Below are 25204 nucleotides of genomic sequence, written 5' to 3' on the forward strand. Positions count from 1 at the left end.
TGGAGCTGTTCCTCTATGAAGGGCTGGGCAGTCCCTGGCAAAACTTCCCAGGGCAGTGCTGCAGTCCCCAGCCCTGGGGGGATTTCAAACATGTAGATGTGGCCTTGGCAGTGCTTTCCTTCCTTTTTACCCCTTTATTGCTTTTGGCCCTTAGTGGTGCTGGTGAAGGGTGTTTGTAGGCTTGGAAGGGATGTGTGAGGCAGCTGAAGGGAGTTTTTGAAGCTTGACTTTTAAAAGGATCTTATGCATGGAAACTACAAACCTTGTTCCTAACGTTGCTTGACTTCTCTCTGTCATCCTGGCTCACAAATGACTTTATTTTGGTGGACATTTATTGGTTGTTCAGTACCTCAACATCCCTAGAACTGGCATGTAGAGAACTGGCAAGCTGGGTGTGAAAGGGGTGTGTGTCACATCCTATTCCAGCTGTGTACAAGAGCCAGGTTCTGATGAAACCACTGCTTGGGAAGGTTACAGCAGGTTGGTTTTTACATGAGTAACCACGTACTTATGTGGCTTTTTAATTGTGCAAGGTGTTTATGGTGAAAACATTTGTTAAGGATGGTCATAGACCAAAAAAAAAAAGAATGAATTCTGGGTAATTTTTGGCTCTATTTTTAAGGAGGGAGTGTGACCTCAGTTCCTCCTGCATTCAGAATCTGAGCCTCACACCCCAGGTAGGGTCTTGGTCCGAATTGAAGGGTACTGTATGCTTTGCCCTCTTGTGGGTGTGGATCAATCCTGGATCTTGTTAATGCATATAAATATCTCAAAGGGGATGGTTCCAGACTCTCTTCTTTGTGGCCCCTGTGACAGGATGAGGAGCAATGGCCATAAACTAAAACACAAGTTCCACCTCAACATGAGGAAGAACTTCTTCCCATGGAGATGGCAGAGCCCTGGAACAGCTGCCCACAGGGAGGGTGTGGAGTCTCCTCTCTGGAGACATCCCAAACCCACCTGGACATGCTCCTGTGCCCACCTGCTCCAGGTGCCCCTGCCTTAGTAGAGATGTTGCTGATCTCCAGAGGTCCCTTCCAGCCATACCCATTCTGTGGCTGGACTCGTGGTGCTGCTGTTGGGCAGGGTGAGGAGATGCTGGGCAGGGTGAGGAGATGCTGGGCAGGGTGAGGAGATGCTGGGCAGGGTGAGGAGATGCTGGGCAGGGTGAGGAGATGCTGGGCAGGGTGAGGAGATGATGCTGGTCAGGGTGAGGAGATGATGCTGGTCAGGGTGAGGAGATGATGCTGGTCAGGGTGAGGAGATGATGCTGGTCAGGGTGAGGAGATGATGCTGGGCAGGGTGAGGAGATGCTGGGCAGGGTGAGGAGATGCTGGGCAGGGTGAGGAGATGCTGGGCAGGGTGAGGAGATGCTGGGCAGGGTGAGGAGATGCTGGGCAGGGTGAGGAGATGCTGGGCAGGGTGAGGAGATGCTGGGCAGGGTGAGGAGATGCTGGGCAGGGTGAGGAGATGCTGGGCAGGGTGAGGAGATGCTGGGCAGGGTGAGGAGATGCTGGGCAGGGTGAGGAGATGCTGGGCAGGGTGAGGAGATGCTGGGCAGGGTGAGGAGATGCTGGGCAGGGTGAGGAGATGCTGGGCAGGGTGAGGTGCCTCCCCAGCGCTGCCCCTCAGCTGGCGGATGCAGCAGAGGGGACTCGGCGAGCGCCTTTTCCCGGTGCCGGGAGCGCGCCCTCCTCCCGCTCCCGGCGGGCGGGACTCCAGTCCGGCGCTTGGGCGGTCCCGGCTGGCGCGGCCGAGCCGAGCCCCGCCGAGCTGAGCTGAGCTGATCCGAGCCGAGGCGAGCCGCGCTGGCCGCCCCGGGGCGTGCGCCGGGCGCTCGGGCAGCACCGCCGGCACCGCTGCGAGCGGACCTGCCCGCCCGGCCCGGGCTGCGCGGGAGCGGCGCGGATGGGAGTCGGATTTACGCGGCGGAGCGGCGAGGAGCGGGAGGCGAGATCCGCAGCCGAGCCGCCGCGCCGTAAACAATGAGCTCGGCGACGGCTGCTGCGGCTCCCGTGCCCTGAGCGCCCAGCCGGGACCCGCGGGCGGAGGATGCGCGCCTGGATGGGAGCCGTGCCCGGGAGGGCGCTGCCAGGGGCGCCGGCCGGCGGGGAGCGCAGCCGGAGCCCGGCCTGACCCCGCCGCAGAGCGGGGTGTGACACCGGAGCGTCTTTTATTTATTTATTTTATTATTTTTTTTTTTTCCTTAATCGGGTTGCAGTGGTTGGTGGCTCCGCGCGTTCCCAGCCGCCCGCGTCTCTCCATCCATCCATCCATTCATCCATCATCCGCCCGCCCATCCGTCCCTGCGGTGATGCCCGCGGTGGCCGCCGCTGCCTGAAGGGCAGAGCCATGTACCTCCTGGACAGCAGCGAGCCGCCGGCCGCCGCCTCCTCCCCCGAGAGGATGCAGCGGGGCACCCCGCAGAGGAAGACCGTGTACCGCATCTCCGTGACCATGGTGAAGAAGGAGCTGCTGGGGCCGGAGAGCGGCCGCGCCGGCCCCGAGCTGCCCCGGCGCGGGAGGAGCCGCCCGCCGGGCTCCTCCAGCCTCACCAGGGCCGGGCTGCTGCTGCTGGAGGAGGAGGAGGGCGAGGAGGAGGAGGAGGAAGGCGGCGAGGAGCGCGACCGTGTCCCGAGCCCCTGCGGCCTCCGCACCTTCCGGACGCTGAGCACGGGGCAGCTGGAGCTGGGCCGGCTCAAGGTGCCGCGGAGAGCGGGGCCGCCCGTGCCCGGGGGCCCGCCGGGCATCCCGGCCGCGCCCGGAGCAGCCGCGGCCGCATCCCCCGCCGGGCACCGGCAGCAGGAGGAGGAGAAGGAGGAGGAGGAGGGCGAGAAGGACGGGCGGCCCGGGGAGAAGGCGCCGGGGGAGCGGGGGCACAGCCCGCGGCGGCAGCCGGGTCTGCTGCGGCGGAGCTTCAGCTTCAGGCACTGGAGCGGCGCGGGGGAGCCGGCCCGGGTGCGGCGGCACAGCAGCTCCGGGAGCCTGCCCGGGCCGCCGCCGCCCTCCCCGCCCGCCGCGCCGCCCGCAGAGCCCCCCGAGAAGCGCAACACGCTGGACGTGGGCGAGGTGCTGAGCCAGGCGGACCCGCTGTCCCGGCTGGAGCGCTGGGAGCGCAGCAAGAGCAAGAACCGGACCCTGGATAACAGCGACCTGCAGCGGCTCTCGGAGCGCCTGGGCCGGGAGGGCCCCGCCGCCGGCACCGAGCACCGGCTCCTGCGCTTCTTCAGCGGCATCTTCGCCCGCAGGGACGGCCCCGCCGCGCTCTTCGGCAGCCCCCACGGCCGCTCCCCCCGCAGCAGCTTCTCCAGGTCCAGGGCTTACTTTAGCAGCCTCAGGAGGGCCGCCGTGGACATGCAGTCCAGCTCCGAGAGCATCAACGGGTCCCCGCACAAAGGTGCCCGTCCTGTCTCGCCTGGGTGGTTGGGCAGCTCGGCGGTGGGTGGTGGGGTCAAGGGGCCATGGTGTGTGAGGAGAGGGAGGGAGATGCTGCACTGGGGTACGTGAGGATGGTGAGACTCTGGAACAGGTTGCTCAGAGAATATGTGGTTGCTCCATCCCTGGAAGTGTCCAAGGCCAGGTTGGATGGGGCTTGGAGCAACCTGGGCTAGTGGAAGGTGTCCCTGCCCATGGCAGGGGTTGGAACGGGATGCACTTTCAGGTCCCTTCCCAGCCAGAGCATTCCATAATTCTATGGTTGTATGGGCACAGCGTGTTTTGGGGTGCGTGGTAGAGCAGCTGTGCTGGGGCAGATCAGGCTGTGTGAGCCTCCTGGACCAAAAATCCCTCTCTGGGTTATTGCGTGTGCATTCCAGGACAGCTGAGCGAGATAAGTGTAGCTCTTTTAATTATGGAATAGAAGCTGAACTCCAGGGCTGCTGTATGTAGGTCACTGGGTGGCCCAGTGCAGCGCAGCTCTGGGACCTTCTCCTTTTGGAAAGACTTCTGTAATCCAAAAAAAAGGTGGGTTATGTTGTTCTGAAATGTGTCTGCTGGAGAAGTAAGTGACTACACTGGTGTAAACGTTTTATAAATTGCAAACCTTTATTGTAGCAAAAGAGCTTAAACTGAGTTTGATATTTTAAAAACTGCAAAACCCCAGAAGCCACGGTCTTTGAGTTATTTTATTATTTGAGTTATCTTATGTAGCTGTGTACTAATCTTTGACTAGCCAAAGCATTGCTGGTGCGAGGTGGGAATCAAATTGGGAATTCTAGGGTTTGTGAATCCCTCAGACACAAGAAAAACTTGAAAAATAACCTTGCTGTGGGCTGGAAGTGAAGAGCTGACGGAGCTGCTTTCTGTGAGGACGTGGAAGGATCAGGGTATCGCTGACTGGGACGTGCTAAACCAGAAATGCTGGTTGTGGAGCTTCATTGAGAGACGGCGCTTTCTCCTAGCTGTGCTTTCAAATCTTTAATAGGCATCTGTGATGAAACATTTAACTGGCAATTACAGTCGCCTTTGAGCGCTTATCGGGTGGCAAATGATCTGCAGGTCGCTGCTTTTCTAAAAATACAGTCCTCAATTAGGAAGATTAAGCTTTCCTGAAGGCGCAGGTACAGCCGAGGGTGGGTGTGGAGCCGGGCCCAGGTGGTTTAGTGGGAGAAGCAAAAGCCAGCCCCTGACAGATCCAGGGCTCCTGCTGCGAGAGGAGCGTGCCCGGACTTCGAGGCACAAGGAGCAGAGCCAAATATTTAGCCCTGGTAACTGAGCACTGGAAGGTTTTATTGATGTGGAGGCATTCATGTGGGCTTGTAATAATCCTGACGGAAATTGTGGTCTGACCTTGGGCAGAGTTCAAGGTAACCACAACAGAGAATTACTTCACAGGGCTCTTTATGCCTGTCCTGTGCCAAGGCACTCAGACTCTTCCTCTCCTCCAGCAGCACCCGGTCAGGTACTCACACAGCATCCCCCAGTGCTCTCAGCCTGGGAGGAGGGCTCAGTTAATCAGTAACTGTTGGTACACAGCAGTAAGGTGGGCCTGAGAGGTTCTTTCTGTGCACGGCAGCGCCAAATTCGTCTGGTGCAAGGGAGCTTTGAGGCTTGTGTTCCAGAAAATGCCTGCTGGGACCAGCAGTGTGGCTGCAGGTTGATAAGCAGCGTTGCAGGCTCGTGTCCTGGGTTAGCAGGCCTGGCTGCTCTGCTTCCTTCTCCTTTTCTGCAGAAAATCACAGCTTAGAAAAACACCCGTGCACAGTTCCAGCTGTTGCTTGTTGGTGACCTTCGCAGAGCCAAGCCTGAACTAATTTGTCTTTAATTTCTCCTATTACACCTTAAGAAAAAAGTTTAATTAGATAATCACAGGCACACAGGTGGAACCTTACCTTCAGCATGTTGAGCAGTTTCACCTGTGTAACCAGATGCAAAAAGATTTATTGCTTGAAACGCCCCCTGGGGTGAGGACATTTTGGCACAGGCTGCTCAGAGAAGCTGTGGCTGCTCCTGGATCCCTGGAAGTGTCCAAGGCCAGGTAGGACAGGGTTTGGAGCAACCTGGGCTGGTGGAAAGTGTCCCTGCTTGTGGCAGGGGTGGAATGAGATGAGCTTTAAGGTTTTTTTCCAACGTAAACCATCAGTGATTCTGAACTTGTTTCCCTCCTACTGTTGGTATTCTGCATGTTTGGTGCTGTGCACGAGTTACTTGAGTTTGTGCTTTCCATATAAAACCTGCCCAAGGTCTGCAGAGAAAGTAGAAGTTTTAAAAAATGTAGGTTGTTGCCTCTTCAACTTGAAATATTCACCCAGATATTGCAGTATCTGCTGGTATGATATTTCCTGGAAAGGAATACCTTACCTTACCTACCCCAGTCAGGTGGAATATACTTTGGAACAAGCTGAAGTTAACGGAGTTTTTAAGCAGATGAGTAAGACTTCTTAAATCTACATGGTTTTCTTTTTTTATGTTACTGAGTTTGACTTGGACTGTGAAGTGGATGAAGGTTGATTTGGGGTGGAATTATTCCTCATACTGTCCAGTAAATCACCTTTGGTCATCAGGCCTTTTCCTCTTCCCCTTGCAAAGCCCATTTGCTCTGGCATTGTTGTCTTGAGTCTCTTGCAAGCACCAGTTCCCAAAAGCTTTGCAAGGGGAAGCAGGGGATAGACCTATTTGAATGAAAAAGGTTTTTCTATATCCACCTCCATGATCCCCGAAGGCAAAAAGAGAAGTTTCCATAAAATTCAAGTCAGAGAAGATTTTTGCCTTAAACTGTTTAGGAGAACTCGACAGGGGAAATGTTGTTCTTCATCTAGACTGTTTTCTCCTCGAAGTCTTTGTGATTCTTTGATGGTGAGAGGAACTCTTGGTGCTCTGGAAGAAGAGGAGGAGGATGTCTTTGGGCTGGGGGTGTGTGTGTGTGTGAAAATAGTTTGTTTTTCAGTGGTTCTCACTTGTTGCTTTTGTTTTGAGATAAGTTTGTTTACATAACCCCTCTTTAGGATATACTAAGCAGATCTGGGTATCAAAATTGTTGACTACCAAAAGAACATCATTATAATAACATGATAAACTGCTCTTTTGAGGTTTTTTTCCCCCCCGAGGTTTTAGTGGAGTTGGTTTTAAGCTCTTATCTCAAATTCTCTGCAGCTCAGAGCTGTGGGAAGCAAGGGGGAAGCTGCTTGAGTGATCTCTGTTGGAGGCCTCCAGCCTTGCCTTGCAGAGCTTCACTTGAGATAATTCCTGTTAGTTCTGTGTCATCTCCTTGCTGCCCTGGTCACTGTTGTGCTCCTGGCATTCCCAGGGCACTCGTACGGATGAGTGGGCACTGACCTGGAGCACATGGAATTGGAGCAGTAAGATGCAAATGCATAGGAGCTGGTCCTGTGGGGTTCCCTGTTTGGTAGCTGAAGGTTTTGGTGTTGTCTTGGCATGAGAAGAGTCTTTTTCGACACTGGAGAGTCCCTTTTTCTCATGGACTAAAAACCACCTAGGACTTATTTTAGCCCTTGCAACTGTTGTGAGCGTTGTCCAGAAGTTGTTATGAAAACAAAACCTAGCAGATAAATAGATTGCAGTTGGGGGTTAAGCATTTTGAAGCATTGTCTAAGAGGGTTTTTTTACTATTATTTATTGGGTAGGTCTTGTGTCAAGCCAAATGAATGCCAGCTGCACTCACAGAGCCAGATGATTAAGATCTGCACTGGTATTAAGGTCACTGGCTGAATTAGAGAATGAGATGGATTAATGTTTGCACAATATTGAAGTGTGTGCCAGCTGCCAGCAGCCACGGTCTTTGTTGTCCTCTTAAAATTGAAAAGAAATGTAGAATTTTAATGTTTCTATAAAACTGACAGTTAAATGCCTGATGGCAGTAATGGGTAACTTTGTTGGGATGTATCACTGAATACTTCTGTGGAGTGTTGTGCAGGCATTCATCTCCATTGCCTCTCAAGCTAAACTCTGTAAATTAAATCAGTTTACTCCTGTTTTGCCAGAGTTGCTGCGTTTACAGCTCCAGGTAATGATGTGTTTATCTAAAGAGGCCTATGCAGATAACCAGAGCAGGGTGGAGCCAGGTGGGGGGGTCTGCTCTCAGGAAACAAGGGACAGGAGGAGAGGGAATGGCCTCAAGCTGTGCCAGGGGAGGTCAGGCTGGACATCAGCAAGAATTTCTTCCTGGAGAGGGTGGTCAGGTATTGAAAGGGGCTGCCCAGGGAGGTTTGGAGTCCCCACCCCTGGAGGTGTCCAAGGAAAGCCTGACTGTGGCACTCAGTGCTCTGGGCTGGGGGACAAGGTGGCGACTGGCCACAGGTTGATCCTGGAGTTCTTTTCCGACCTTAATCATTCTGTGATTCTAAGAAGGACGGAATTACTCTGGAATTGTTTCCTAATCCTGGTGAGTCTAGAGTTAATGATGGAGCAGCATCTGGTTTCCCAGAGGTGGAGTCTGTATGTGGCGTGGCAGAGGAGCTTTTCCCTCAGACCAGAGGAAGATTTCAAGTTGCTCATAGTTGCTGCATGAGTTTACTGCACTTCTTCACTGGATGCAGTGGTCACTTTGCCCTAGAAAATAAAATCACTGGTACCAGATGCTGAACTCTTTCTAGTAGCTAAGGAGCCAGAACTTGTTGTCAGTGTATTTCACCAAGTACAATTTCCAAGCAGCCTAAGCTTGTTAGTGGGCTGCATCCAGCTCTTGGATTCCTGGATCACCGCTGAGGAGCCACTGGGGCGTATTTGCACGAGCAGTTTGGCTCCTGGCTGCAGAGCAGGGCTGATTTCGATACCGCAGCGCTGGTGACCACCACGAGTCGAGCGCTGACTGCCCAAGTGCAGCTCTTGCAGCTGCCAAACGAGGGGTGTGAAAGGACGGCGGAATATTGCGCGTGCCGGGGTTTGCTTTGGCACGGCCCGAGCCTTAGAAATCGATGCTTGGAAAGCAGAGAGCAAATGTTTTAAATGCCTGCATGTTCCTTTTCGACTCGGAGCTGCGCGGGGTTTAACAAGAAATCATTAATGCGGGCCGTGGACGTCCTGGTGTTGCTTTTGATAAGTGGTGTTGGGATTTCCCCATGGCAACTGCAGTAAACACACAGCGACAGGCGGTGTCTGCCAGGAACCGCAGAATGGCTCGTTTCATGGGCGAGGGGAAAGAAATGTCAGGATATTGAACCGTGCAACTGTCGTCTATTTTGCTCGTGAAAAGCATCCAACACAAAGCTATTATTTTGATGGAAGTCGAAAATGGGGCGTTTGATGATTTTTGATGTTTCAGGCTGGAACGTAATGACAGTGTGTGACAAATACTGGCGCTTTATTGACAAAATAATACCAAATGTTTCCTTGCAGCGATGCAGGCGACTGATGCCAGCACGAGAATAAGCAAACAGTGCACTGTAGCTTCCTTATAATCTTTCTCTTACTAATCACAGAAGACATTAATGGTGGGCCTTGCTATTTATTGTTCTTCATTGGTTTCCTTGGGGGATAAGGAGGGAGGCGAGGGAGAGGGAGCTGTGCTGCAGCTGTTGGGCTGCAGGAACAGCTGGAACGGGTTTGGAGGGGGCAGGGACTCAGGGCAGCGTGTTTGTGGTGAGGGTCAGTTTGTGCACTGTTAATAGTCTTCAGAACCTCCATGGGTGTCGTTGGGAGGGATATTTGTGGGGTGGGTTCACGTAAATTGACGTTTAACTTTGTGGTTACTTGTTTTCCCGTGTGTTGGGTTACGCTGGGGCTGCCCAGATGAAGATGTAAAGGTCACTTGTCTGAAGTGATAACCCAGAGTAAACCTCTCTGTGCATTGAGATGTTACAGCAAAGCCCCTCGTGAGGATCTGGCTGTAATGTCAGATGCAGTCCCTGGGATTTATGAGGCAGGTACGGCTGTATTTCCTGGCTGTAAATGTTCCATGTGGGTGGTATCCAAAGTGTATCTCACTGCTTTAAGGGATGTTACGTCTAAATTACCTAGACCCATTATTTGTACCTTCATTTTAGCGAGCTTATAGGTAGAACTACTAAATTAAATAGGAAGATTCAGCAATGTCAGTTACAGTGACTTTGTGTTTTAGATGAGTTGATGTTGTTGTCTCTCAACTCCTGAGCTTGTGGAGGTTCATTTCAGCCTTACAGGCACTTGTTAAGAAATCAAGTTCCTTGGGAAGGCCCCAGTGTTAGCCAAGGGTTCTTGTTCCTCGCAGCTCCCATTTTGTGAATGAAGCCTCACAGCAGAGGCCTCTTCCCTGGAAGTGTTAGATGCTCATGTTTTGCAGCTTAGATGTGAAGGGGAGCTCAAACACTGTGCTGACTGCTGCCAGCTCCTGGTGCTTCCCACTTATTTATAATCCCTCTTTATTTGTTTGCATGTTATTTGTCAGCTTGTCTGGCTGGTTTGATAGAGAATCTGGACTCCTAAAAAGGCTGTTTTACTTGTGTTGGACTTTGGTGAGTACATAAATATACATGTGTGGGGTTTTGAGAGAAGAGGATTCTTCATCTCACTGCCATGCAAACAGCAGTGCCAATGTATTAAACATGAGGGAAAGCTCTCCTAGAAGTGGGTTAACCCTGCTAATGCTGCTTTCAGGAGCATTCCTGCAGAGGTGATGCTCTCCCCCCTTCCCAAACCCAAGGCTCCCAAAGCCTTTTATTTTTTGGGGGGATGAGCGTTGGAACTACACGGCGCCTGATGCTTCTCCTGCTCTTCCAGGGCTGTGTTGGGTTTGTGTCCGGGGTGAACTGCCTGGGAAACTGGGATGTTGACCCAACTGTTCCTTAAGCAGCATCCTAATCCAGAAGCTCCTCTGTTCAGCGATACAGAAATATTTGTGTTGGCAAGGCAACAGCTCTTCTGTCTCGACCTCTGCGTCCTGCAGGGAAAGATCTGATTCTGTGCTTGTGGAGGAGGCAAGGTTTAACTTTTCTGCAGTCTTAATTTCTGTAGCTCTTAAAATTGACTGTGCATGCTCTTCACAGTTTTCAGGGGATTGTGCTTAGGCCTTGGAGAGAAATTTTAATTTTATTTCCTTTCCCTAACCTCATTTGGGGTGAATAATCGCATATTTTGCCACATCCCTGGCTGCAGATTGTTGGTTTCCTTGCTCAGGCTGCTCTTCCTTTTGGTCCATTTGTGCTATTCAGGGGTTAACCAGAGGAGTTTCCAGTTCCACCTGAGGTTGTTTCCCAAGGGCCAGAGGAAGAAGGCAACACTAAAGGACTCCTTCAGAAAAAGATGTTTTAAAACTGTGGTTGAAAGTCCCTGGGAGGGAAGGGCCTCTTTGAGCTTCTCAGTGCAGTGTCTCTGCGGGGTCACCTGAGTGTCACTGAAATGCCTTTGAACACGAGCAGTTCTGGCCAAAATATGTTATTTTTGTACCTGATTTTAATCTCTCTGAAAAGTATCTGAGCATGTCTTAATGTCTGCAAAATTCTGAGCTATTTTGGAGTTAGCTGAGAAGTCAGTGCTTTTAGGGCAGGTGATGGTATTTGAGATTAGAACGTGTCTGTGGACCAAGAGCTGAACCTCAGGTTCTGGGTGAGGTGGGGATGGGGCCTTTAGGAGGGGACTGAAGTTCTCTTAAAAAAAATAAAATAAAGAAAATGCTGATTTTCAGTTTAGGTACCTGCAGAGCTTCCTGGGTGACTCAGGGTGAGGTTATTTGAGCACGATAGGCTCTGAAAAGAGCAGGTTGAGATCAGATTAGGGAGATGTGTGTTTGACTGTGTGTAAGGATGTGTAAGCAGCTTGGTTATTGCTGTATTGTACCAGGGGCATGGAAGTGCTGGGGGGTGTGTTCAGCTGCACTGAGAACTTGTGGGAATCCTTCCCTTTTGCTCCTTTCTTATCTCCTGCTCTTGTGAACATAAAGGGTGGGGGAGTGAAAAGGGAAATCGTGGAGTTGGTTTGCTTTCTGTTCAGACTTAAACATTCCTGAGATTATTGCTACCTTTATTTCCACCTGCTTTAGCTCTTCGCTCTGGGTTTGTGGAGGCCCTGCAGAGCCTCAGGTGTGCCTTGGACTGCTGTCTGAGAGGGAATCACCTGCTAATGCAGTTGACCTCCAGCCCTTTGAACTCACTCTATTTTTAACCTGAAAGGAGGAGGAGAGTTCATGCTAAGCAGAGGCTGATCAGACAGTCATCCAAACACTTGCTGCTCCAACTGCCCTCTTCCTTCAGGAGCTGATGCCATGGAAGGACCCGTTCTGAAAAGCACTGACAGAGATAGCCAAATTAAAAAAATTCAATGTTTGTGTATATTGCGTGTGTGTATATGTTACATTTATATGTTATATTTATATATACAGCCGTGAAACCTAAATGTTTTTCAGCTCAGCTGTGCCTGTCACACAAAAGCACGGTGGCTGCTCTTTTGTAACGATGTAAACTGGATATTTTCTAGTTTGCCAGGTGGCTTCCCTCAGTTTAACTGGGATTCAGCTCTCAGAGGTCCTGGACAGATGGGCTGTTTCTGTCCTAAGGTGGCTGTGCTGTGATTCCTTGCCCTCAGTTCTGTGTATTTCTGCCACAATGGCCAAGTTAACACTTCAGTGGTTGAGCTTTTAAAATCAAGAGATCTTTCCAGGGGTTCTCTCAGTCCATGTAAGGCCAGTTCATAGCCCCAGATGCCCTCCCAGCCTCGCAGCTTAGTGGCAGAAACGAATAATCTTCCCTTCAAGGGCGGTAGGGATTAAAGCCCAGGTCTGTGTTTGTCCTTCCAGGAGTGACCATCTTTCCAGGGGCTGCTTCTTGATGTGGGCACAGGGTGGGCTTTCACCTGGAATCCTTTCCTTCAGGTGACTTGGAAGAGAAAGGAGCACACGGAAGGAAATGGTTCTTGGAGTCTCTCCTGGAAGTTTCTTTGGCAGAGCACAGGCCATGCCCGTTGGGGTTGGCTGTGGTGACCAAGGAGGGGGTGTTGGGGTGAAGCCCCTCTCCTTTGTACTGGAGTATGCTCCTGTCACAGCTTACCTTAACCTCTACCCTTGCAAAGTATGCAAGGAATTGACTGATAACAAATCCCCTTCCATCCCCAAATAAAGAAGAAGTGGAGCCTGATCTGAGCGTGCAGGCTCTGGTTTTGTATTTTTAGGGACGCCCAGGTTGAGGATGAGCTGGAGTCAGTAGGATGTTGCCTATGTATGTAGTCCAGATGAAGTGTGGAGACACAGTGGCTTTGTGTGGAAGTCCTGCTGATGGAAAACTGGTGTGTGTCCTGCCCCTGGACGTTGTGCTGCAGGTGTTGGCTGGTGGCTCCTGCCCTGGCTGGGAGTGTCTCCTACTCCCTCTTGGCTTGTCCAGCCCTGTCTGTGCCCTCCTTCACTTCACCAGCCCGCTCAGGGCTGCCAGTGCTGCAGCTGGGCAATAAAACAAGAGGAACTGAAGCCTTCCTTCCCTCCTGCAGCAGAGGGAGGGTTGTGTTGGCAGCCACACCCCGGTGCAGCGCACGCACCCTGTGACAGCAGTTACGCGGCTCAGGCTCCAAATAAAAAGCTCATTTCTTGCTGGACCCGATCCGAGTTCCCTTTCCTGCAGAGTAATCCCAGGAATGTGTCACTGCAGTCATCACAAACACTGCTGGCCTTTGCTGTTTACATGTGCTGGCCCTCGTCCTGCAGCTCCAGCAGCACCATCTGCCCTCGGGGGAGGAGGCTGGGAGGGTTTCCTTGCGGTAAAAGCTGAACAGAAATCACAGCAAGACCATGAGATAAATATTTTCCCTATTAAAGTTAATAAAAATGGAATTCTGTGGGTTTTTTTTTTTTCCAGTCATTCACGGGATGAGCTTTAATAAATGCTTGACTAACGAGCTGTGGGTGCTGGGTGGGAGCTCAAGGAGCTTCATGTAACCTCCACACAGGGCTCCCTACATGGGCCAGGGCTCCACTTGGGCTCACACTACTGCAGTTTATCTTGTCAGCTCTTTCCAGAGGAGTTTTTTTTAGAGAATTCCCTTTTTTCAACGTTCTGGCATTTTTTGGGGGGCTGCATATGATTTACTTACATATCTATTATAACATGATTTTTGTATGATGTACAAATACATATAAAATGAAGTCTGGTTGCACTGTCTTTGTTTCAGGCACGTTCCTGTGCATATTTAATAATTTTATGGATGTGTCTAGGCTGGTGAGCCGTGTGATAGGAGTTGAGAGTCAGGCTGTGCCCTGTCTCTCTGGTCTGGGTAGATTTGAGTTTAATAAAAGTGCTTGTGTTTAATTCCAACTCATGAAATCACTTAGAATGAATTTTACCACCTTTATTTCTTAATGTTTGCTTAGTGGAATATGCACCCAGCAGGCCAAACCTAGGAAAATGTGATTTCAGAAGCAATAAGATCAGCTGGGTGTTGAACACTCTCACTTCTTTTTCACTTTAATGTCTTGTTTTTTTTCCAGTGGATGACTTGTGCTCAAAACCTTGGGCCTCAAGTGGTTTCAGTGAGGCTTTTGCTGTTTTGTTGGGGGTTTCAGGAGTGTCTCTGGGATGTGAGTTGGAGACTGTGTAAATGCAGTTGGAATGGCAGCACTGCTTTTGAGGTCTTTGAGTTTCTGGTCACCTGAATTTTCAGGAATGAGTTGGGGTTGTTCAGCCTGGAGAAGATAAGGATCCAGGGAGACCTGAGAGCCCCTTCCAGAGCCTAAAGGGGCTCCAGGAGAGCTGGAGAGGGACTGGGGACAAGGGATGGAGGGACAGGACACAGGGAATGGCTTCCCACTGCCAGAGGGCAGGGTTTGGGAGATTGGGAAGGAATTCTTCCCTGTGAGGGTGGGCAGGCCCTGGCACAGGTTTCATGGAGAAGCTGTGACTGCCCCTGAATCCCTGGAAGTGTCCAAGGCCAGGTTGGACGGGGCTTGGAGCACCCTGAGCTAGGAAGGTGTCCCTGCCCATGGCAGGGGGTGGAATTGATGTTCTTTAAGGTGGTTTCTGGAGCTCCAGGAGGTTTCCAGCCCTGTAGGGGCTTCCCACTTCTTGACATCCCATGAATCTCTGTCACTGGAGCTGTACAGATGTGTCCAGCATGTTCTGGCCCTGAAAAATGAAACCCAGAGTTCAAGTTTTCAGTAGACTCTTGAGCTGGTTTGTAGTTTTTCTTCCTTGGCATGCTATAAATCACTTCTGGGAATAATTTGGGAATTATTGAGAAGAACTTCAACTGCAGTGTTATGGCATGTTTAATGTGTTTGTCCACAATGCCAGAAGATGTTCACGTTCTTTGGGATGGATGGCTAACTTTGTGAGCTTCTAATTGACAAGTGCTTCATGGTAACTTCAAAATACTTAATATTCCCTGTATGTCTCTGTTGGGTGAGGCACTAATTACAGGCTTTTAAATGCAGTGTCTGCATCAAAGTGTTGGAGACTTCTATTGCTTATTCTTTGGCTTATGCAGAAAATCTTGTAATTGCTAATCTGATTCATCTTGGACATTTTATTCCCCAAATTACCAATTAATAAACTGTGATTTCCAACAGTTCCTTTTGAAATTCAGCACAACTCCATTTAAAAAAAAAAATTATTAATGACTGTGGTGACTTTTCTATATAATTTAAAAGTGCCTCACTCTGCAGAGTTCAGCTGTCTGAAATCAACTTCATTATGATTTTCTGCCTTTTCAGTGGGGAAAAGCTTGTCTAAAAACCTGATAACTCTTCCCTAGATAACTTTCTTATTCTTCATCTGTATCACAATGCCTCAAGCCATTTAATAGTTAACACAGTTTATTTCTATCCAGCCTAGCCTTGGTGTAATTTCCCGTGGTAATTGCTTGGGGGTGTTAATGACAAACACCTCTGGGTGTAAATACTCACCTTGCTCAGCCAGGTAAGAGTAAGGCTGGATGACATCCTGGAGGTCTTTTCTGAGGGTTCTGTGATTCCAGCAGCTCTACAGGCACTTGGGGGGGTCTCTCCGTGGTGTTTGGGGTGGCACAGGGCTCGTTGAGCGTGCCCAGGTGTGATGCTGAGCGGGGTTAATTGGCAATCAGCCTCAGGGAATCACCTGGGCAGCGCTGCTGGAGGCAGCATTTCGGGGGCCTGGAGGCAGCCTGATCCCAGGGAAAGGTAATGCTTCCCAGTTCTTTCATCGAAACATTTGTTTTCTTTTATAGAAGCGGTGTTTTCTTCTGTAAAGGCAGCAGGCTTGTGTTGGGACTTTAATTTTGTAATGCAGCCTGGCCAAACTGCTGTGAGCCAGCTCACCCTTTTCTTGGCCTCATATGGGGTCTGTAGGTGCTGCCAGAGGGAAGGGCAGCACGGTGTGATACCCTTATGCCATTAGGTTCCCCAGTGAATGGGCCAGCCCCAAATGAAATGTAAATATTGTGCCCTCGCACTGCAGGCTGGCACAAGGCAGATAAGGTGAGCAAACTGTCCTGGGATATTCATCCTGCTGTCTGAGTAAGAGGAAAAGGAGTTGGACAATAGGGGTTATCTGAAATCTGTACTATTTTGCCGTTTTCCTTGTACCTTTTGGAAGGGTAGGTTGGGTGGGGCTCTGAGCAACCTGGACTAGTGGGGGCTTGGAATTGGATGATCTTTAAAATCCTTTCCAACCCAAACTGTTCTGTGATTTTAATAACTGGAAGTTATTAAACTGGAACCGCGTTTTTACATAAATAGGAGCTCCTAGAACTGTTCATCCTGCTGTTACTTTACAGGGGATGTTCTGCTGTGCACTCTCAGGTGGATCTGGTCAGATCCTTAACTGTGCTCTGCAGTTTGCACGGTGTGGTGGAACACCTTGGGTGAGTCAGCAGGGACCTGGGTGGGTCTGGGCCCAGGAGGAGGCACTTCCACAGGTGAGGTGTTAATTGGAGGCAGCTGATTGGTGTCAGGAGTCACCTCTGCCCTACATTACATGGGCTGGAGACTTGCATTTCAGGTGTTGGGGATCACCCAAATCACCTGCTATAAAAGGAGTTGAGGTTTTCTTGGCTGCCTCTTGTTGGTAATTTAGGATGTTAAGTGTTTTATTTATCTATAAACATGGAAAAGCGTTACAGTCTTGTGGAACGGGGAGGTTTCACTGCTGCTTTCACCTTAATTTTGCCATATCCAAAGGTCTGTCCCCTTATTCTCCTGCATAAAATAAGCACATCTGCTTAATCTGAAGATTCCTGTATTAAACTGGCTTTGGATTTCCCTAAGCACAGTACACAGAGCAGGAGACACCTCACTTTTCCAGCCCTGCTCTCCCTGAGGAACATCTTGATGCCGTTTTACTGCTCCTGAGGTTAGATGGCTTGAGCACTGGAGGAGAAGGAAATGTGGAATGTGGTTGGAACAAGGTTACAGGCGTGATTTGGGACCAAGGTTCAAGCAGGAACTTGTTGGATTCCTAGAAAAGCAGTGAACTCTTGCCAGGGAAGGGAGATTTTCATACCTTTGGGAACAGAGTTTCCTAGAGTAAGGTGAAGACAGTTAACTTGGAATATACTTGGAAAATACTTGTTTTTTTCTTTTGGCTTCAGACCCTTTCCCTTTCCCCTGTGCCTTTCCCTGCTGAGTTCCAGCTTTTATTTTATAAATAGTATTATTTGTTGACAGTGTGACCCGCAGGATGGTAAACCCCCCTCTCTAAGTGGCAAGGTCAGCAGAGGCTGGTTAAAATGGGCCAGATTTATTAAAATAAGATACATCTGTTGAAGCTGTTCCATCCCTGGAAGTGTCTCAGGCCAGGTTGGACGGGGTTTGGAGCAACCTGGGATAGTGGAGGGTGTCCCTGCCCATGGCAGGGGGTGGGATGAGATGGGATTCAAGGTCCCTTCCAACCCCCAAACCGTTCTGTGGTGGCTGTGAAAATTCACTCGCTGGCTGCTCCACAGGGAATGAAAACCTTGGTCTTGGAATAGAAATTCCAGTATTGCTGAGATTTCCTTTATGCAAATGTCGTTGAAGTGACATTTCAAATCAAGTTATGCAGAGAAAGCCCCTTCCTGGACAGAGCTTTTAATGATGCTCTGGGGGTGCTTGGTTTTCCTTGCTCGGCCTCAGCACAAATGCTGGAAGGACTGAGGGCTAAAAATACTTTGTTAACCCGCAGCAGTGGTTTGTGTTGGCCTTCCTGGAGCGCCGAATCCCTTTAATTAGTAAGACGGCGAAGTTTATTTTTGGGGTTTGCTTTGTTTTCGCTCTGGGATGTGAACTCTTGTGCACTGCAGCTTAAAAAACTCCCAAGTCCTGCAGCCCTGCCGGGGTCGGCTCCAGCTGTTGGCAGCAGCTGCACTGGGCTGTCCTGCTGCCTGGGAAAAGCTCAATCCGTTTGGACGGGGAGGAGGAGCCGGGAATTGTTTGGATCTGCGGCAGTAGCTGCCCTGATGTGCTGACCACACCGTCTGTGTGGAGGGACCCCAGGGCGTTTTTGTGGCACGGGTGTGGTCTGCAGAATCAGGGGGAAGTCTCCAGGTGGGAAAAAACAGAGAAATTTCCATTTTTTTGCACCCAGAAGACGAAGCTTGCAGTGTGTCTGGTCGGTGGGCATGGCTGTGTCCATCACAGGGCTCCAAAGAACAGCTTCACACAGAGGGCAGAGCTGCTCCCTCTGCTCCCTCGGGGTGATTTGCAAGGTGCTGGAGGTGGGACACTGCACCTTCTGCTGCTGCTTTTTAGGTGGTTTTGTTGAGACAGGCAGGCCGTGGCCCTTTGCAATCTGTTTTCCCACTGTGCTGCATCCAAGTGGCTGTGTTTTGTTCTGGATTTAAGGCTGCACTTGACTGTGTTAATTATTTTCTTCAGAGCGTGGTGTTGCTGGAGTAGAGGCTTTGAAATACATTTTAGCTGTTGTAACTTTCTTTATTTTTCTAACATAAGAAAAATCCTCATAATGAATTTCAGTGGCTGATGGGGTGGAGTTTACCCGAGGAAGTGGCGCCAAGGTGGCAAAGAATAAAAGCTGTGATGGGATAACTGGTCCCTAGAATTCCTTTCTCACCTTGTGAAAAGGCAGTAGGAGGTTATGGCATTAAAAGGGAACACGATTTGAAGGGAGAGCAGTTCTTTAAGTGTGTAGATGCAGGGGTTTAGCAGGAGTCTGTTTTCAACCTGGCTTCTAGAGTATGTTATAGGTCAAGATGCACAAGAGAACTCGTGCAAAAATAGGTTATTCCTTTCCAAATTCTCCTTTAATAAGGGTTATTTGCATGTTGTAAAACAATGAGTGCAACAAGCATCAGAGACTGTAGGTAGGAGGTGCTGGTCTCTTAGGTGAGCAAAATAATTTTCTGACTCTTGAGCTCTGCATGGGCTTCTCTAAAGATGCCATTTCCAGTGCAGTGCTTCAAGTGTCAAGTACGTGCCTGAGGTGATGGGAACCCGATGAAGCTTGGAAAAACACACTGGAGTTTCTTGGCTTCACCCAGGAAACACAAATAAGAAGGTAGCCAGAGGGCAGGGTTTTTGCAGAGACCCACAACAGTTTGATTCCTGAGAGAAGTGTGTTTAAAAAAATGTTGTATTACCAGTTTTTAGCAAAGCTAAAGGTTCAGCTTTATAAAAGCCTCAAATGGAGAAGGATTAGCAAGCTGGTGTTTGCAATGGTTCTGCCTTGATTTAGATCTCAGATGTTGCACTGATTGTTCAGGGGGATGTAGGGATGGACTGGGAAGCCTCTCCAGGAGGGTGGAGGGTCAGGAGGGACACACTTCCAGGAGGGAGAAGGTGAAGGAGCAAGAGCCACTGTGGACCTTGGGATGCCAGGGGCTGATTTACTCACTTCTGGCTTCCTCCAAACTTGCAGCTTTATCTGCCAGTGAGAGTTGTTGAAAGAGGCTTTGTGTTACAGTCTAAAGTTCATCTGACCAATACTTTGAGTTTCTAAAATAAATACTTGGTACTTGCATGGGTCCCATTTTTTTTGTTTTTAATGCCTGGTGATAGCAGGTGCTTTTTAAATAGGAAGTTGGGGAAGGAAACTCTTTGCTAATGGAGCATTTAGTCACACATTACCTTTATGAACTGTTGTGTTTTAAGCAGTTTTCATGTCAAAGGTGCTGCCAGCCCTGAGCCCTCCCCCTCCTTGCTTGGCTTTCTCTCAGCTCCAGGGCTTGGTCCCTTGCTCAGCTGTGCAGTGATAATTCCCAGGTTTTTAGGGATGCTCTGGTGGATCTGTGATGGTTTAATGTTTTGGTGGATGGCAGCCTCTTAGGCAGCGTGTTAAATTTTCCTTATTACAGGAAAATAAAAACTAATTGGGCAGGTGAAGCACCTGAGGTGAGTGAGCGTCTGCACTGCTTTGTATGCTGCCAGAGCCGAGTCTGGGCATTCCCACGGGGAAGGAGATGGGACAGGGGGAGCATCCAGGGCACCTGCCTGTCCTGGGAAGTGTCAGGGAGACAGTCCCACCCACACAGACACAGAGCAGGTGTTCTCAGGACCTGCTCCCACCCCAATTTCCCGCTCCAGGTTCTCCATCTCGGCCCCCAGGGATAAACCTTTCTCTCCTAGCAGGTCTGTGTGCCCTGGAAATCAAATGGGGCCCCTCTGCAGCGTTTCCTTGTTGCTGTAACCAAGGCTTGGTTGCAGCTCAGCATTAATTCCCTTTGAGAGCAAGCCTTGGATTGCAGGAACTTTTTTTTTTTTTTTTTTTTTTGACATCTGACAAAAGCCTTGTTTAAACAAGTTAGATGTGCATCAGGCTAATAAATATAAAACCCTCTCAGATTATTCCTGCTGGGCCGTTCTCTGGAGAACAGTGTCTCATTTGTGTGTTTTCCACCCATCATCTCCAAGTCTTTCATGGGGTGATACCGAGTCAGGGAAAGTGGATTTAGGATTGCATATGGTATAGTCAGGGAAAAAAAAAAAAGGCTCTGTTTTGACAACCAGCATAGCAATCTGGGAGACATGACTCCAGTTCTAAAAAATGTTTTCAGAAATGTGTTGCATAAACAAGTCATCGTTTCCCTTGTGGAGGGGGGGGGGGCTGTTTTTGGAGATGTACTTCTGTACAAACACGCTGGGCCCGCTCTCTGGAGCCTCAGATAAAAGCCCATCTGAGTGATCAAGTGATGCCAGAGCACAGCTTTTGGTGGGCAAGCAAGGAAGTGGATTTGTAGGTCACTGAACTTGGGTATTGTCCGTTCTGGCACCCGAGTGCTGTGGCTGCGCCAGATGGTCCAAGGCAGCAAAGAAGAAAGAACCCACGGTCACACCATCACTTGTGGTCTCCTGTGCAGGTTCCCTGAGAGGGAAGAGCATTTAGGGATGGGGAGAGAGTGTGGGTTTGACTGAGTTGCTGGATCACACCCACTGAACTGCATTGACTTCATCGTGGCTGCTTGGGTGTGAGGAGGGGCAGGGTCTGCCTCTGTCCACACCAATCACACTCAGAGTGTGTGAGCACCAAGCTGGAATGGAGGGTAATCATCCCCATCTGCAGAGGGATGGGTAAATGAGGCACTGAGGAAGGAAGGGCAGACTCTGCTTTTATGGGGGAAATCATACCTCATGTGTACTGGAGTTCTGTAGGGGAAATCTGTTCATTTTGGTGACTGCAAGAGTTTCTCTGCCTAAAGACTCAAGCTGAGCTGCCATCAGAGTACAGTGGACACCTTCCACTCTCCCTGGTTGCTCCAAGCCCCGTCCAACCTGGCCTTGGACACTTCCAGGGATCCAGAGGCAGCCACAGCTTCTCTGGGCAAGCTGTGCCAGGGCCTGCCCACCCTCCCAGGGAACAATTCCTTCCCTGTATCCCATTTAACCCTGCCCTTTGTCAGTGGGAAGCCTTGTCCTGCCACTGTAAATTTTTAGTCTGGGGTTTGGCATTTGCCAGTCTTAAGAGTTTGTGCTTTTGTCACCCTTTTATGAAGCGTGACTTGATAGTCCCTTCATCTCCTTTCTCCTGTGCCTTTGTTCCCCCTGGGGCTTGCTGTGGTTTTGCTCATTTACCACAACCTCCTTCATGTTCTGCTGAATAAATTTTGGTGATGCTCAGGTGTTACCCCAGCACAGACCCTTCTGTGCAGTCACAGTGGTGGAAATCCGGAGGCTGACTCAGAGTATACTTGGTTTTTATTGAGTGTTGTTGGTAAAGCTGTGTCAGGGAAGCTTTGGTGGATCTCAGGGAAAGGTTCTTCCCCCAGAGGGTGGTTGGCACTGAACAGGCTCCCCAGGGCAGTGGGCACAGCACCAAGGCTGCCAGAGCTCAGGGAGCATTTGGATGCATGGTGTGACTCTTGGGGACGAGCCTGTGCAGGGCCAGGATCTGGACTGGATGGTCCTTGTGGGTCCCTTCCAGCTCAGGATATTCCATGATTCTCCTCGACCAAGAAGGCACCAAGTTCCCCTTGTTAATTTTTTGCCCTTTTTTATGGGTTTCAGCCATTCTTTCCTATCTGAAAAGCTGAAAGTCTTTTCAACCTGCCAAGCAAAGAATCTCAGTCACATTTTGCATCTCTACTGTAACTTTGTGATTCTTCTTCTTTCTGTCTTGCCAGACAGAATCTGTTTCCATATTGTTTTAAAATTTTCTTTTCCCCCCACTTCATCTTTTTTAATTTGTCCTTTGACACTGATTCTTCCTGTGCCAGCTGTAGGAGCTGTCCCTTTTCATCTTTGATGCTTCACAGGAAGGTTCCTCATTAACATTCAGCTTTAGGTAAGAAAGGCTGATCCCATGTTTGTGTCTGTGGTTGGTAAAGGCAGTGTGGGCTGCCACTGCTCTCATTTTGGGTACTTTGGACATGTTTACTGGGACATGGGTGCAGTCCTGGATTTTCCCTCGTGCTGTTCTAAGTGTGGCTGGAACAGCTCAAACTCTTTATCTCCAGATTTTCACTTAGTTACACAGGGGATAATCTTTCCTGTGCTGGCACTGCCCTTCCCCTGAGACAGGAGGCTGCAGAGAACAGACCTCACCTCTGACACTGCCCTGCTTTTAGGCAGACCCAACAAAACAAGGCCTTTACTGAACATTTCATCTCCAGTGGCTTCTTTTTCTTCCCGGACTCCAATACTGCTGTAATTGTGCATTTCTCTGAGGCTTTGGTGCCTACAAAAACGCAGTTTATTGCCTAAAAAAAAAAAAAGATGTGTTATTCCATTGCACAGCAGAGATGATCATTTCCTTCCCCAGCTTTATTGGAACAGGGGGCAGTTTTATTACAGTGATGCTTTCATGGTCTCTTTGTCAGCTTTCTGTGTTCCTTCCAAGCTCTTGGTGGGGTTGTCACTGCCCTGTTGGAAAAGGGGTGTCCCAGCCCAGTGTCCCTTTGCTCTGAGGGATGGGGATTAAGAAATGTGCATTGTGTGGGAATTGAGCTGGAATCCTGATGGTCCTCACTCAGAACATCCCTTGTTGATGTGTGCTTTGCTTCTCCCAAGGAGGGTTGTCTAAGAGAAAACTGTATTTCATCTCTGGGATAATAATTTCTCTTACACCAACTGTGGGTCAGCTCCAGGACCCAACCTGCTGGGAAAGCACAGGGAGTGGGAAGGTTTTCTTATTAAGTGTGCCATTTATTTTTCCTTAGTTTAGAGCTGAAATAATAGTCTGTTTGCTTTGGGGATTTTTTGAGGGGCTCTTTTGGGGGAGTGGGGAGGGCTAAGATGATGATTTGTGGTTGGAGCTACTTTATATTTATGGACAAAAGGAGTAATTTGGTGATGTTAGATGTAAAACTTCAACCATGAGGCTGGTTCTGGGAATATATTGAATCCATTATCCATCATTCAGTGCTGTTTTAGGGAGCATGGGGTTACCCCAGCTGAGGAGATAACACCTCTGCACCCACCCAAAGGCTGTGCTGAGCAAGGCTGAGTGTGGCTGTGAGAGAGATGAGGGGGAATTCTGGCAAAGCAACTAAAAACTTCTCCATTCCAGCAGTTTACAAGTTCCAGACAGAACCCAAGTGCTGTGTGAGAGAGGGCAAAGTGCTCCCTAGCTCCCCAGCCCAGCAGTGAATTTTGGGAAAGGCTGGCTGGCTCCTGGCTGTGGAGGGCGTGCAGCTCTTTGCATCCTGGTCCTCCTTTTGTTTCCATGGCAGCACAAAGGATAACGCTGCTGCAGCTGCCAGCTGCTGCTGGGAGAGAGATTAGGGCTTTGACCTAAATATCTGTTTAATGCAGGTCTCAGTTACAGGGGAAGATTTTTCAGATGTCAGAGATCCGCGGGGTCTGATGAGTTTGGGCTCAAAGATGCTGAGCTTAGAGCTGTTTTCCCATTTAGAATTAGCAAGTGAGAGAGAAATCTGTCCAATATCAAACGTTTATGTTGGAACTGTGGGGTTTTATCCATCCTGACAAGGTTGGGAGGGATGGGGGGAGCCTTAAACTGCCCCAATCCCTCCGCCTTCAGGACTGTGGTTGAGTTGCTCCGTGGCAGTTTTTGTGCCTTCTCTGCAGTGTGTGTTGTATTAATGCTCTTAACCAAGGGTAAACACAGTGCTGGGATGTGATTCCCAGAGCCTGGCTGGGGTTCCCACCCGGAGCTGGGTTTGGGAGGGGACAGGGCCACCCTGCAATGCTGCTTTTTGCTTAAACTGCCTTAGAATTTATAAACGACAGCTGCAATTCAGGAAAGAAAAAAAAAAAAGGGGACTGTTAGGAATTACTGCTGCAACTACCCATCTCCTAACTGGCATACGGTGGGAAGCCAGATAATCCATAATTCTATCAAACTGAGTAAGGAAGGAAAAAAAAAAACCCTTAAATTATCCTGATGCTGCTGAATTGGTTTTCTAAGCGTTTTGTTTTTTATTGCTTTGTTGTTTGGTGTAATAGAACATATAAGCAGAGAGAATCCAAATGAAAAACTGTTTGGTTTTTTTGTTTGTTTGTGTGGGGTTTTTTGTTTGTTTTTTTTTAACTGCTCTGAGATAAATGAGAAAATTCACAGAATCCCAGAATGGTTTTTTTGGGTTGGAAGGGACCTTAAAGCTCATCCCATTCCACCCCCCTGCCAAGGGCAGGGACACCTTCCACTGGAGCAGGTTGCTCAGAGCCCCATATGAGATACAAAAAGGGCCTTCTGGACCTTGACACACGCTTCCAAATAATATTTCATGCAAAGCTTAGAAATAAACATGTCAGGACGTTTTTCTGCTGTTTTCTGTTGGAACTGAGTCGGTGCTTTGACTCGAAGTGAGGGGGGGCTGCGAGATCACCCCTCCTGAAAAATGCATGTTTGAGGAGCATCACAAGTCTCAACCCAAAAAAGCTGCATATTTCCCCTCTTTGCTAAGAAAATTAGCACAGGAGCTTTGGGAAGTACGTCCTGAAAGTGCTGCTTTGATACGGCTCCAAGAAAGACTTGTGTGGCCTCTTGTGCATCCTTGTGGGCAAGTGGGAGCTTGTAGGAATATTTTCTTTACCTTTTCACTCTCAGGTTTTTATTTCAAAGTCAGAAGTAACTCTAAATACTGCTTGTGGTGCAGAAATTATTGAAGGGGTAGCAGGGTATGATGTGGCTGTTGGTGCTTTTTAACTTCATTCATGTGTTTTTGAGGGCTCCTGTTCGTAGCAAAAAGCATCTTTTGCTGAATGTTTCCAGAGAAATCCCATGTCTTTTCTATTTATTTATTTATTTATTTATAGCTTTTCCTCGTTTAAGAGGACAGCAAAGGAATGTTGGGATTGCCTGAGGGAAGCTCTTGCTAAGAAGCTTTCCAAGAATCGAGGAAGATTTCAGTCTTTTCATGTTGCCCTGCAGAGACATCTGCCTGCCCTTCCCTCATCCCTCGTTTTGGTCAGGTTTGCCACTGGGTTTTCATCTGGATCAGAGGCAGAGAAAGCTGTGAGAGATTTTTGGGGGGGAGGGAAAGGGCA

General features: G+C 49.4%; 1 protein-coding gene across 12 annotated transcripts in view; it reads left to right on the forward strand.

The window, feature by feature from the left end:
* Positions 1-25204, forward strand: part of AGAP1 (ArfGAP with GTPase domain, ankyrin repeat and PH domain 1) — a 284552-nt gene that overhangs the window by 57620 nt on the left and 201728 nt on the right. For 2 of the 12 annotated variants that reach the window (XM_050340524.1, XM_050340527.1), the window contains exon 1: positions 1927-3397. The exons of 5 other annotated variants lie outside the window; for them this stretch is intronic. In XM_050340524.1, the coding sequence (XP_050196481.1) occupies positions 2353-3397 (1045 nt within the window). In that variant the 5' untranslated portion in view covers positions 1927-2352. Of the gene's footprint in view, positions 1-1924; positions 3398-25204 lie in introns of those variants that run through there. 5 more of the 12 variants (XM_050340520.1, XM_050340525.1, XM_050340523.1 and 2 more) reach the window with 4 other exon arrangements.

This window comes from Myiozetetes cayanensis, unplaced genomic scaffold, assembly GCF_022539395.1.
Source record: "Myiozetetes cayanensis isolate MyiCay16 unplaced genomic scaffold, myiCay2020 scf9, whole genome shotgun sequence".
Classification (NCBI taxonomy): domain Eukaryota; kingdom Metazoa; phylum Chordata; class Aves; order Passeriformes; family Tyrannidae; genus Myiozetetes; species Myiozetetes cayanensis.